General features: G+C 38.4%; 1 protein-coding gene across 6 annotated transcripts in view; it reads right to left on the bottom strand.

Moving 5' to 3' along the window:
- Window positions 1-3,947: 3,947 nt before the first annotated feature.
- ANKRD12 (ankyrin repeat domain 12) overlaps window positions 3,948-13,735 on the bottom strand; it is a 99,095-nt gene continuing 89,307 nt past the window's right edge. For all 6 annotated transcript variants that reach the window (XM_070778936.1, XM_070778938.1, XM_070778939.1 and 3 more), the window contains 4 exons: window positions 12,213-12,311; window positions 9,885-10,028; window positions 7,401-7,496; window positions 3,948-6,797 (listed from right to left, as the gene is read on the bottom strand). In XM_070778936.1, coding sequence (XP_070635037.1) covers window positions 6,612-6,797; window positions 7,401-7,496; window positions 9,885-10,028; window positions 12,213-12,311 — 525 coding nt within the window. In that variant the 3' untranslated portion in view covers window positions 3,948-6,611. The remainder of the gene's footprint in view (window positions 6,798-7,400; window positions 7,497-9,884; window positions 10,029-12,212; window positions 12,312-13,735) is intronic.

The following is a 13,735-nucleotide window of genomic DNA, read 5'->3' as shown; positions in this document are numbered from 1 at the left end:
CAAAAGGGTCACCAAGGCACAGTGCTGCGTGCCCCCGCTAAGCACTCCAGTTGGTCTGGAGTCTCCACTTTGGAGCTTCCTTACAGGAGTGTGGGCAGATCGCCCAGTCCAGCCCATGGGAAGAGGAAGCTGGGCTTGCCTGGAGGAGGCTTCCAGCCTGTGCACCACACAGCCCAGTGGAGACAGGAAAACCACTGTCCTGGAATCAGCCAACTGCCCCAGGCTGGGTACTCCGGTCTGGAATCCACCACTCCCCTCTTCATGCTTTGCACCCAAGACACTCAGCTGAATTCGCGGATTTGATTTATGGATCTAAACTGAAGGGAGCCAGTCTACAAGCCTCTCAGTTGCCCTGTGGGGGTAAGATCTAGGGATGGGAAGGCCCCTTTGGGGAGAAGCCTCCTTCCCCCATCCTGGCCCTGCTCTTCCCTCCCTGCTTTGTGATGGGAATTACCAGGAAGCTCTCAAAAGAAAACACTGAGTTCCAAAGGCCTCTCATCTCTTCCTGTTTTAAACATAAAGAAATGTAGAAAATCTTGAGGCAATTTCTGTTTTGTTTCAAGTTCTTAAGATCCTAATTCCCTCTGTGATGAACGGCTGTGAATCCACCAGGCAGGACACCCAAGGGAGCTCTTCAAAGGCTCAGGGCCCAGCAAACCTCTGGGGAAGCTGCCGGCCCACCTGCTGGGAGAAAATGCTGTCTTGGCAGAAGATGTTTGCACAGCACTATCAAGGGCTATTGAGAGATTTACAAATCATTCTGGAAAGCTCCTAAGGCCTCTCAAATCATGAGTAAACACTACTCATGGCTCACTCTTGCCTACCAGATTAGGTCCAAACTCTGTAGCTTCTTTAAAATACTTTTTTCAACTGTTTCCTTTTTTTCTGATTACAGAAAATTAAAAAATTATGGAACCTCTTGCCCTGGCCATTTTAGCCTCTGGAGATTGCACCTCATTTTATGTGTATTCCTTCTTTTTTAAGTCACATGTAGTGACATGCTTGTGAAAAATGAAATGATGCTAAGAATACTTTACTGCAACATGCTTTTTCCCACCTGGCATATCTAGAACATCTTTTCACGCTACTAAATGTAGATCTTTTTTTAGAGGTTATACAAATACTCTTCATAAAGCCAAGGTGTTCTATTTGCATGCTTCATTCTTTTCCACTCCTGTATTCTGCACATTTTTCCTTTGGCTTCGGACAGGATTCTTTTTCCCTTGTTGCATAAACCCTATCCACTTTTTTTTCTAAGTTTATTTTATTGGCGTATAGTTGAGTTTGTGTTGTGTCAATATGTTGTGTAAGTTTCAGGTGTACAACAAAGTGATTCAGTTATACATATTATTAATATCCCTATTTTTCAGACTTTTCTATTATAGGATATTACAGGATATTGACTCTAGTTCCCTGTGTTCTACAGGAGGTCTCTGTTGTTTATTCATTCTATATATAATAGTTTGCATCTGCTAATCCCAAACTTAGTCCACCCCTCCCGAACCCTCCCCGCCTTGGCAACCACAAGTGTGTTCTCTAGCCTGCGAGTCTGTTTTGTTTTGTAGGTAAGTTCACTTGTGTTGTATGTTAGATTCCACATATAAATGATATGGTATTTGTCTTTCCCTTTCTGACTTACTTCACTTAGTATGAGCAGTCTTCATTGTCTGGAAACCTTGCTTCCACTCTGAAACTCATGGGTATGAACTGAGAGGCGAATGGTTCCAGGCAGGTAAGAGGGGACATAAGACGGTATCACAGCTGTGATGATGTTTTATGCCACGGGGAGACAGCGCAATTCTGAGACAAGTGTTCTTTCGAGACTTGAACTGGGGAGGGCTAAACACAACAAAATATTAAAACAATAAAACCAACCCACGCCAAAAAACCCACAGGAAGGCAGTTGGTTTCCTACTTTTACCTGCTTGCCAGCATCTGCTTGTTCACACTCTTGGAATTACTGACGTTTTTGGACTTTTGTCTACTTCTTTGTCTGAAATGGAGCAGGACCCTACAGTCCTTGTCCCCATGTCCTCTGCCTCCTTCTGTCTGTGGAAAAACTAGCCAAAAAATAAGTTAATCAGAGAAATGAGAATATGCAGAAACAAGGAAAACAGTTAAGAGACACCAAATAATAATAGTTTAGTCATTAAGCATAGTCAAGGACCTTTGGTTCCTCCTCCAGGGCTACAGATAATATTCTGAGCTATATCCTGTGAGCTGTCTATTAGGTACTGAAACCCCCACCAGGTAGAAGTTAAACTGTATATGACGACCCGACTGTAACCATGACATAGCTGTCACAATTCCTAGAACTGGCCTCAAGGAAATGGGAACAAACTGACCATGGAATTCAAGACTAGCTGTCACACTGATGACCAATTTCAAGGTGACTATCAGAGCTGTGCTGTTTCTGCACATAGCCCCCACCCTCAGCCTATACAAGCTCTAGCCCACTAATGGTCAGGAAAGAGTGGGCTTTTGGACAGAAGTCTATCCTCCCCTCAAGTTGTCAGCATCCAAAATAAAGCAAGCTTTTGCCTCTTTATTGCCTTCTGAGCAGGGAGCAGCCGGGCCCCACTTCTGGTTACATGTTGGGAGTACACATTTAATTAAGATGTTTCTTCATGAAACTTCCACCACAGTGCTTACTTCTAAGAGCCAGAGCTTCTTGATGCTTTCTGGAGGACAAACTGCTCCTTCCACCATATCCAGCCTGCAGTGTCACTAGTTCAGGGAACCAGATGGCTTTAACAGGGCTTCCATCTGAAGTATCTCCGATTAGACTGTACGTTCAAGGTTTTCTGCTCTCTGCCCTTCAACAATGGCTTAAGCTTTTTGCCTTCAAGCCCGTCAAACTTACAAGTTCTGAGGTTTTTCTTTTCTTTCCTTCAAGCTCTTTAAAATACAGACATCATGGAAACATGTAAAATATCATGTATGAAATGAGAAAAAAAAAAAAGAGTCTTCTCCAATAAAATACAGACGTCACATTAATCTCTTTCATTTTAAAATATCATTTCCTTCTCACAAAGCATATTGCTGTGATTCTCTTTCCCTTTTAGGAAAACAGAATTTTTGTATTCTCCAAATATTCCAGTTGGGATGGTTACACAGTAGTTTAATTAAAGCATTTTGTGATAGTTAAAAATATACTACTATAATTTATTTTAGCAAAACTGCTTACATAAGAATGTTCGCAATGATACAATGTTTTGCCTTAAATCCCTATAACTAAAACCTAAATGCATGGATATTCACACATTCCTTAAACTCTTATGGACATTAATAAAGACCTGACAAAGGATTTGTGTGCAGAATAAAGACTTCCTACAAATCAATCAGTAATAAAAAGACAACACAATGAACACTTGAGGACTTTTCACACAATAAAATGTATAAATGGTCACTAAACATATTAGCAATGTTCAAACTCCCCAGTCATCAGAGAAATGCAAATTAAAAGCACAGGAAGATACCACTACATATCTGTCAAAACCGCTAAAACTGAAGACTGACAAGTCAGTCTTTCCAAATGTACTTTTTCACTGTTTAAATGCTAATGCTTAAACTAACCTTTTTAGCCATCTGATTAATTGGGAATTATTTAAATTTTAAGGTTTGAAAAGGATTTTTTAAGAAGTTGTGAAAATGTTTTTTTTTTTTTTCAAAAATACAAGAAGACAAGACTACCTCATGAATTTTAAAAAGTCCCTACATAAAATTTTGGGCTTTTATGTGTCCGAGATAGAAAAAAAAATATTGTTAACTTTTTGAGACCTCATTACTGAGTAGACAAGGCTAGTTTTTGTCTTAGAAAAAGGTTGTTTCCCCCCAAATGAGTATTTTACCATTTTGCCACCTGCTCAAGTAAACACTGGTGTTGGAGTCATGTAGGAGTGGAAAATAAAAAATTAAAAATAAATCATTTATCACACATTTCACTCTTATTTTTTCTATAAAAATATAACTCTTTATTAAATAACATGCACAAATATCAACTAGTCATTTATTAAACAGATATGATTTAGAACAAGATTTAAAGAAATACAAATCCTTAGGTACAATTTAGTATCTTGTTCATGATATTTGAATAGTTAAAAAAAATCACTGATTAAACTAACCATCCTTTTATTTCTTTCAGAATCCTATATCATTTTAGGCATAGACTTCATTCCAAGTTTTTTTCTAGCATTTCAGAGCTTCAGAATATCTTTAATATCAAGAGCCCTTAACTACTTAAGTATAAATTCCTCCGGACAAGGCATTCACTTTTTTTTTTTCCTAAGCTATTCCAATTAGCTTTGAGTCACTTTACAGAGGAAATCTGCAGAGGCAGAATCATGGCAGACAGGCTCCAGCAACTTGAGGTACCGTTGAAGAGGGAGAGAACTGTGGTTTGTTTACTAAGACGCTGGGGTGACTAAAAAATGCCAGATTTCCGCTTGCTTGGTTTTTCTCTTCTGCAGCTTGTTCTGTTTGGCCAAACAGTGATTTCATTTTTTTCCCCGTCCCCCATCTCTGGTTGAACCATCAGAACAAAATGCTGTATGAACTTCCCCTTCTTGTATTTTCTGTGACTTCAATGCTCAGTAATCTGGTTTTTTTACTTTTAGGCAAAGTATAAACAAAATTTGCATTAATTTTTTCATATTAAAAAGTATTGCTTTTATAAATTAGCTTTTAATGTTCCCAGCCTTAATAAACTTAACTTCAACAAAACCAGTGCTTTAAAATCTACCCTGCCTTTCTTGGCCTCATTTATCCAATAAAAAAGGCCAAAATCTTTCATCTAAATTTCTAAAGACTACTACATCCAATCTTTATAATAAAGTCCTTGCACTGTGTATTTTTCACATGTGCTGCTTTATTGCGCATGCCAAGTACAGTATGAATTAAAATATAAACTGAAGTAAAAATTCAAAACCCCTAAGCTTAATATATACCTTTGCACTCAAAAACTTCAATTTTACATTCTTTCCCATTAGCTGGGACTTCCAACTTGCTAGCTGAATTTAAATCACTTTATTCCTTATATATTCTCTTTACTTCTACTGGAATAAAAAACATCCAGTATTATAATTCAAGAAGGTATTATGGAAAGTTCTGTAAATTTTATTTCATATACTTATGATCAATTTTACATATAACCTAATTTTCTTTCCAAAAATGTTTAATAAGTTTAGCAGCAGGTTTCAAATCTGAAATATTCCTGAACATTTAATTGACATCATGTTATAGGAGAAACTGGACTTTTTCTACGTATATTGCTAATTATTTTACTAAAAAACAGCATACCAAATCTTACTTTAATTATAAAATTCTGAAAAGTATATGTTTTGTATCTTGATACAAGGAAAAAATACAACATATTAATTTTTCATAAACACTGCAGAGGTCAATAGGAATATGCCCATTGTTTTTACTTATTGTGACTACCAAGTATTTCTTTCTTGAGTACTCAGTTTTTATTTAAAAGTGCAAAGGTTATTAAGCTTAAAACATTATATTTGAGCAATGTAAAAAAGTTTTACAATGATTTAACATGACCAATAAAATTTATTAAACATATTTACATATATTCACAGATTCTTTCATACTTGAGTATTAAAATAGACATTTATAATTTCAGAATTTTCATTCAAAGGCATTTTTTGGGGGGAGGGAGAATAGGCTCTATCGTGAGATGAAGAAAGAGCTGTTTCTTTGCATGACTAATTCTAAATAAAATGTCCAACATAGTAAGCCAAAGGCCCTACCCTGGGAGACTGGTGTGAAACACCTTACACCACCGCCAGGCATCACTGTGGAGAGGGTTAAGTTACAGGGAGCATGCAGCTAAGTCACAGTCTCTACAATTCTGTGATGGCAACAAGCTAACGCAGACACGCATGCCTTATTTAAAGGTCCTGCTACCTCAACACACTATCACTACACTCCATACCATACAAACTACAACTTTGGTCCAATAAAACATTAGACAAAACAGTTTTACAATTATCTCTTTGTATATGTTTTGACTACCAATCCCTTTGTATACATTTTGACCATTAATTACAAGATTTACATCTGCACAATATGTATAAAATAAGTTATTAAAAAGGAAGACAATATTAAAACTTTCGAAAAGAAAGCTATACAATTAACTTACAGATAAAATAAACTGAAGAAATTTTGTGCCAAGTTTTCCTTCCACATTAGAAACTATTTGGTAGGAACTGCGCCTTTTAGTTTGTTGATCTATTTTAGCAGACTGTGACAGAACCTGAACACCTGCAGTCATCTCGTACACAGAGCGCTAACAGCTTCCAGCGCCATTAGCAGCCCCTCTGCTCCCTACTCAACTATGACATCTGCCAACAGGCTCTAATGTGAGTCACCTTCCACCAATATAAATAGTAGGGTTCAGTTAGAAACTGCTTGGATCTAAGATCCAAAATAATTCTTTTCATTTTTAATAAAATGACAGTGTTTACTACATCACCAACTTTAGTTGAACTTTACCAACAATTGTGAAGGCATAATATCGTATTTTTGTCAAAAGGCAGCATTCCACAGCATAACACTCTTGAGCCTCATTTGTTTAAGACACCATCAGGAAGTAACGGCTGCTATATAGGAGTCAATTCAAAGTCATCGTTAACATCAACCAGCGGAACGTAAAACTCCTGAATTTCATAGATGCTGATAGATTTATAGGTGGCAGGATCAAGTTCCTGGAGTTTGAGCTGCCATTCTAACCTCTGGACGGCATTTAAAGCTGCAGCTTCATGCTGTTGCCTCATTAAAAGACAGGTCTATTTAAGAGAAGAGAAGAATTGATTATTTAACTGCTTTGTTTAAAAATTAATCTCATGCATTGTTTCTTTAGGGAGCAAGATGGATATACTAGGGTATGTGAAGTTTCTGAGTTAACGTCCATTTCTGGTTTACCCTGTCTTATATCTGTATCCATATACCAAATCCTTCTGGGCCTGTGACTTCATACTCATCTAACAGACTTCAATTTGAAACTGTTCTTTCAAGCAATACAATTTCAAATTATCAGAAGAATTATGAAAATCTAAGGAAGAGTGATTTTTAAAAATAATTCAAGCCAAACAATTTTCTTTACAGACTACTGGCAAAATAACATTTCTTCTCTCCCTGTTTTCCCCCCTCCTAACAAGCACGAAGACCCCCTTTAGAAAAGGCTTTTTCTGTGGCAGCTGCACCTTTGATACTAAATTGGACTCAAAAAATGGGGGGGATCCTTTTCTTCATTTATCTTCCAAAGTGCGACCAGCATGAGGATTCACAGCCTACCATCTTTCGTTTCCTAACCACTCCTCTATCACACAGCAACAGTTTCTACTGACGAAGGGGAAGCATCCAGTTAGTGAACTTCTAAACATACATACCTTTAATTTGTCGAATTTATCATCCACATCTTGTAACCATGACATGAACTGTCTTGCATTAAAGCGATCCCTCACAGAAGTTTTACTGTCATCAGACTGAAACAGTATAAAATAGTTGGATATTACAAAATAAAATAACCTACTTAAAAAAATCTATATGCCATTGTATCTTTTTATAGTATATTCTACTTTTAAAGGAATGATCAAAGTATATTTCAAAGAAAGATAACATCTAATCTGAGTATTTAAACAGGCTAATAAAATATTTCCATACTGAGCTGATTAGTTATTAGAATTATTAGGATGTTGGTTTTAGTAAGTAATTAGAGAGAACCCTACTGCTCTGTGAGTCAAAAATGTCTCAAAAAGGCATGTCATATGATGTATTAAATGCCTGTGACCTTATTAACATATAACTGATAATGAAACTCATTTTAATGTGACAGTTGGCTCAGACCTGGTGAAGAATCTGCCTGCAACTCAGGAGACTTGGGTTTGATCCCTGGGTGGGGAAGATCGCTGGAGAAGGTAATATCAACCCACTCCAGTATTCTTGCTTGGGAAGTCCATTCTTGCTTGGGAATGGCCAGAGGAGTCCGGAGTGCTGCAGTCCGTGGGGTCGCAAAGAGTTGGACGCAACTGAGCTACTAACAACTCTCGCTTATCACACATTGGGAGGAAACAACAACACGGAGGCACACAGGGCTCTGGGGCTGGTGTTTCTCCCAGGACTGATTCCTTTTAGGACCTATTCTTTGAAGAGTTTATAAGGAAATACTACACCGACTCTTAGTAATACCAGTTTTGGTATTTCTTTAAGATAGGCAATTCAAATGTCAGCTTTGTATCCTATTGTGTAATTTCAAATTGATTACATACTCCTTCAATTTTCTATTCTGTAAATGGGGTTAAGAGCATCTCTTTACATCTTGTTTGAGAATTGACTTGTGAAGGCCTCATTCTAATGCCCAGGCAACAGGCAGCACCAGGCCCACCAGGCAGCTGCCTCCATGACTGCCCCACCCAACCTGACCACCAGCACCGCCACAGGGGTATCCAGGCCTCAGGCAGCCCCACTACCACACTGCCCGCATTCTGAGCTGTGACCACTTTTGCCCTGGTCTTCAGGAAAGATGTGTTGACTATTTTAAATTTTGTCATTCAATCCTTTTTAATATTACAAGTTTATCTGGAAAATGAAGAGGTCTGATAAGAGAATAGCCTACCTAAGCAAGTGGACTTGTTCCTTAGACCCTCTGCAGCTCTGTTCACCTGGACAAGCCTGCTCCTCAGTCGAGAGAGACTGTCTACCAACTGTAAGGCCAGCTGTACAAGGACAGGCAACAGGCCCACAGTCGTTCTCAAGATGATGACTACGTTCTTCTGCTGACCGTGGCATGATCCTTTTTAGTCTCTGATCATTCTGGATTTACTAGGAAAATTCACTTCTTTTCAGAAATTCTCTTTATGACCTGTCTGGGACTCCTTTTTTTCTTTTTAAACAGATGAGAAAAATAAAGCCCAGAAAGAACTAAGTAATTTTCTCTGTAATATACTGTGTATACTTTGTGTTTCTATGGTTGGCCTGATTTATAACAGCATTTCCTGGGACTTCCCTGGTGGTACAGTGGATAACAATCTGCCTGCCAGTTCAAGGTACATGGGTTTGATCCCTGGTCCAGGAGGTTCCCACAAGCTGCAGAGTAACTTGGCCCTCGAGCCGCAGCTATTGAAGCCTATTTGCCTAGAGCCCAGGCCCTTCAACATGAGAAGCTCCTGCCTGTGAGAAGCCTGTGCACTGCAACCAGAGAGTAGCCCCCACTCTCCGCACTAGAGAAAGCCTGTACATAGCAATGAAGACCCAGCACAGCCAAATAAATAACTTTTTAAAAAAAATCCAGCATTTCCTAGTCTTTTTTGGTGATAATCCTTCATTGTCTTGTTTATACTATTATATTCTCTTATGATGGGTAAATTTCATTCTGGTTTATGAACCACAAAAAAATTCTGATGACTGATGTCTGGTTCTGGATTCCTGAAATTTATATGTGGCAGTACATATTTTCAAACTACAGCTACAGCTTCCCATAGTTCTTTTAATTTATCCCAACACCCAAGATCCAAATAAAGCCTAGCCTTCTCTCAGCACTGACTCAACCCGGGTTCTACCTGCCAATTTTTTTTAGCTTCCAGCTTTAAGCTTCCCAGTTACTTGAAGGTCAGGATCGGGGTATAAAATCCATGACAGAAACAATTTACAAGTTATCTATAAAATGAGGCTATCATAAACACACACGTATCTGTTCTGTAATTGTCTTGATTTAATGATATAAACCTGACGTTCAGAGAGCCAGGTGATCTGAAGTGCTTCACTCATTTTCGTCTCTGTGCTTTACTGACTGCTGAACTCAGGTTTGTCCTGAGGATACCAACTGCCAGAGGTGCTGCTGTCCTGGGGGCACTGAGGCAGCAGGGAGACCTTACCTGGGCATCCAGGGGCACGCTGTACACTTCCGCGTCCAGGAGAACCGTGCATGCGCTGAATGGCAGTGTCTGATTTGCCAGTGTCCTTGCAGCTCTGTAATGAACCCGAAGAACCTCCTGTTCATTGGATACAATGAGTTTTTCCTAGTTGAACAAAGAATTTAAAAAAAAACAAAAACTCTTCAACCACTTGTTTTTCAAAAAAAAAAAAATCACTTAAAATGTTAAAAGAACTTGAATCTCAGAGCAGTTTTTCTTTCATAGTAAGGCTGAGAAATTTGATAACTTTGAGAATTCTAAAAGTAAATTTTCTTTCCAAAATTGGCAGTCTCTTTTAAAAAATGATCTTCTGAAAATGTACAATGATGGCTTTCATTAATAACATACAGTCATCTGCTGGTATCTGTGGGGGATGGGTTCCAGGACCCTTGTGGATACCAAAATTCATGGATGTGCAAGTCCCTTATATAAAATGGCACCATATTTGCATATAACCTACACACATACTCCCATATACTTTAAGTCATCTTTAGATTACTTACAATACCTAAGACAATGTAAACGCTAGGTAAATTTGCCAGTATGTGGCAAAATCAAGTTTTGCTTATTAGAACTTTCTGGAATTTTTTTTCCTGAGTATTTTGATTCACAGTTGATTGACTCCATGAATATGGAACCTGTGGATATGGCGGGCTCACTGTATTTACCAAGATATTCAATTGTCACCACTTAACTCCAGGACATTTTTGTCACCCCAGGAAGAAATACCCTGGGCCCACCAGCAGTCACTCTGCATTCCCCTTCTGCCTCTGACAACCTCAACTCTACTTCTGGTTTCTATGAATTTACTTGTTATGAACATTTCATACAGGTGGAATCAAACAGTGTGTGGTCTTTGTGACTGGCTTCTTTCATGTCACATGTTTTCAAGGTTCATCTGTGTTGTAGCACACATCACTTCCATTCATTTTTACATTTTATTTATCTGTTCATCAGTTGATGGCTCCTTTGGGACACAGAGAATAAGGCTGCTATGAACATTCATGCTCAGTTCTTTGTTTGAATGTGTGTTTTTATTTATCTTGGGTAAATAACTATGAGTGGGATTGCTGGGTCATATGGTAGGTTTATGTTTAATTTGTTAACAAATTGCCAAAATGTATTCAATAGCAAACTCCGGGAGCTGGTGATGGACAGGGAGGCCTGGTGTGCTGCAGTCCATGGGGTCACAAAGAGTTGGACACGACTGAGTGACTGAACTAATTCAAGAGCAGTTGTGTCATTTTATGTTCTTGCCAACAAAGTAGAAGATTCCAGTTTTTCAAACCCTTGCCAACATTTGTTATTATCTGTCTGTTTATTATATGCATTCTAAGTGTTCTGAAGTGGTACTCCATTGTGGTGGCGTGGTGGCTGCTTCTCTTCTGTAACAGCAAGGCATTTGTAACATGGCTACATGCACAGATGAAATATACCACAAGCTTGTGGCTGAAATGGCTACTGATGTGGGTTATATGACCTACCTTCTTTCTGCTAACAAACTGTTCACTGATGTGGGTCATGCAGTGTTGTGAGCTGTTTGAGTGCGTCTTTATTTGCTTTTCTCTTTGTAATACTATAAATTTATTTCATTCATTTACAAGCATTATTCTGAGCAAAGGTTTTATATAGGAATCCATGGCACAAAAAAGGTTAAGAACCTCTACCCTAGAGAATCAATCATGAATGAAGAAATTACATACAAGGTTTTACTTGTATAAGAATCTATGTGTCTGTAAAGAAGGGTCATAACTTACATCACATTTTCAGAAAGTCCCTGATCGTCCCAGAAGAGATATAGAAGGTAATTTATTATTTTTATCAATCCAAGTTACTTTGATGATTTCTATAAATAGACAGGTTTGTTCTCTTGTCATTCATGCCAAAACTAACCACCAGAGACTGGAATACTAAAGCAGACCAAAAGGACCAAGGAGTGCAGCCTCAGTATGATTCTGCACCATGGCAGCTGGTACCAAGCAACAATCTCAGAACCTGGAAACCCATATACCTATACAGGAATTCACTGCTACCAGCCTGCAGATTAGGCAAATACCACTGAGAAATTTTAAGAGGTTTCTGTATATCAAATAAATACTGAACATAAATTGTAACACAGGAATGGCTATCCAAAAACAGGCTTAAAAATTCTCTAACTGCAGAAGAACAAAGATAAAATCAAGCCATTTCCCAAAATGGTTCTAAATAAGGAAGATTCACTAATAAAAAACTGTAGGCCATCATAATCTACTGTTATTTTTTGCATAAGTGAATTTAAACATTTCTTACCCTTTCAATACTGTGCTGCAAACGTAGTTTCATCCTGACAACTTCCTGTTGTCGAAAAAGCTCTTTAAGTGGATCTGACAGTGAAGGTGGGGGTGTAATCTAATTAAAAAAAAAAGTTGAAAATATTAGATTACATTTACAATAATCAGCTATTTCTATAAAATTAAAACTTTGTAGTGCAGAACGTAATGAAAACATAAATTCTTACATTCTTTGAATTAAATAATACAGTAAGTAACAATTTCACAACTGGTTGTTACTTTTCAATTTCAACTCTTTGAAAGAAAGCAAAACATTACACATTTGAAATGCTCTGAAAGAAAGCAAAACGTACACATTTTACTTCTGAGGCCACAGCAAATCCCAAAGAACAAATGAGGATGGAGGGAGTTGTTTGTCGCAGACACGTTTTAGAGCGTCAGTATGTGACAGTTCACAGAGAGGGAGGAAGGAATAACACACACACAAAGACACCACACAACAGTCCTAAAGATGATGGCAGTCTGAGTGTACAGTAGGTAAAGTCTCTCCGTAGACATGATAAAATCCAAACACAAAACTGCAGAGTCTTATATTTAGTGAATTAACTTTTATAAAAATAGATGAAACTGTCTTTTAACAGAGCTGTGGTTTTCAAACTTCATTACAAATGTGATATCTCACTTTGTGTATCCATTCTCCAAAGAGCTTATGGTAGTTCACCTCTGATTTGATCATTATCATGAACTGTGCTTTTTGACAGATGCTGGAGCTTAAGAAAGCTGACTCAGTCTCGAGCACACTCTTGAGCGTAAATACAGAGACACCCAAGTATGGCAGCAACTGTCTGTGACCCCTGCATATTCTCCCTCTGCCCCCAGCTTTTATTAACTGTCAACGTACTCGAGTGAAGAAACAAAGGTTTCTCAGAACATCCTGGCACAAAGCAATAACTTTGGGGGACTCTTTTGGCAGGGGCACAAGGAGATACTGACATGTGGCTGCAGGGACAGTGCAGTACTATACCTGAAACACTTGCCGAAGACGCAAAATTGGACCTAATCAAGACTCTATAAACAGTAAACAGTTTAACACCACTAGGATTCAATCAGTTGAGTCAATGCAGACTATTCTATAAAACAGCTTATTGGGACTGATCATTTTTCAGGTCTCTAATTATACATTTGATTTGTGTCTTAAAACTTCTTTAAATTTAGTAAGAGGCAAGAGTACACTTTGGTGCTATTATTTCAGTTTTGAAAAGTCACACAGGTGATCCTTCAAGTGGCACAGGGAAAACACCTCCTCCTTTGAGACTGGAGTGTCAGAGAAGGCTTCTCTGAGAGGGTCATGCCCGAGCTCCACCTTAAAGGAAGAGCCAGAGTAAAGAGTTCAGAGAAGTTAGTTGTGGGGGAAAAGAGAAAGGAGGGAGGGAGCTAATTCACACAGGACAGAACAATACGATCACTGCCTGAGACAAGCAGTCTGGTGTCAGGAGGCACCTACAGGCAGGCCTGAGTTCCTGGAGCATCAAGTGTGAGAGC

Source organism: Bos indicus, chromosome 24 (genome assembly GCF_029378745.1).
Source record: "Bos indicus isolate NIAB-ARS_2022 breed Sahiwal x Tharparkar chromosome 24, NIAB-ARS_B.indTharparkar_mat_pri_1.0, whole genome shotgun sequence".
Lineage (NCBI taxonomy): Eukaryota > Metazoa > Chordata > Mammalia > Artiodactyla > Bovidae > Bos > Bos indicus.
Note: the sequence above shows the minus strand (reverse complement) of the source record. Positions and strands in the feature narration are given on the sequence as shown.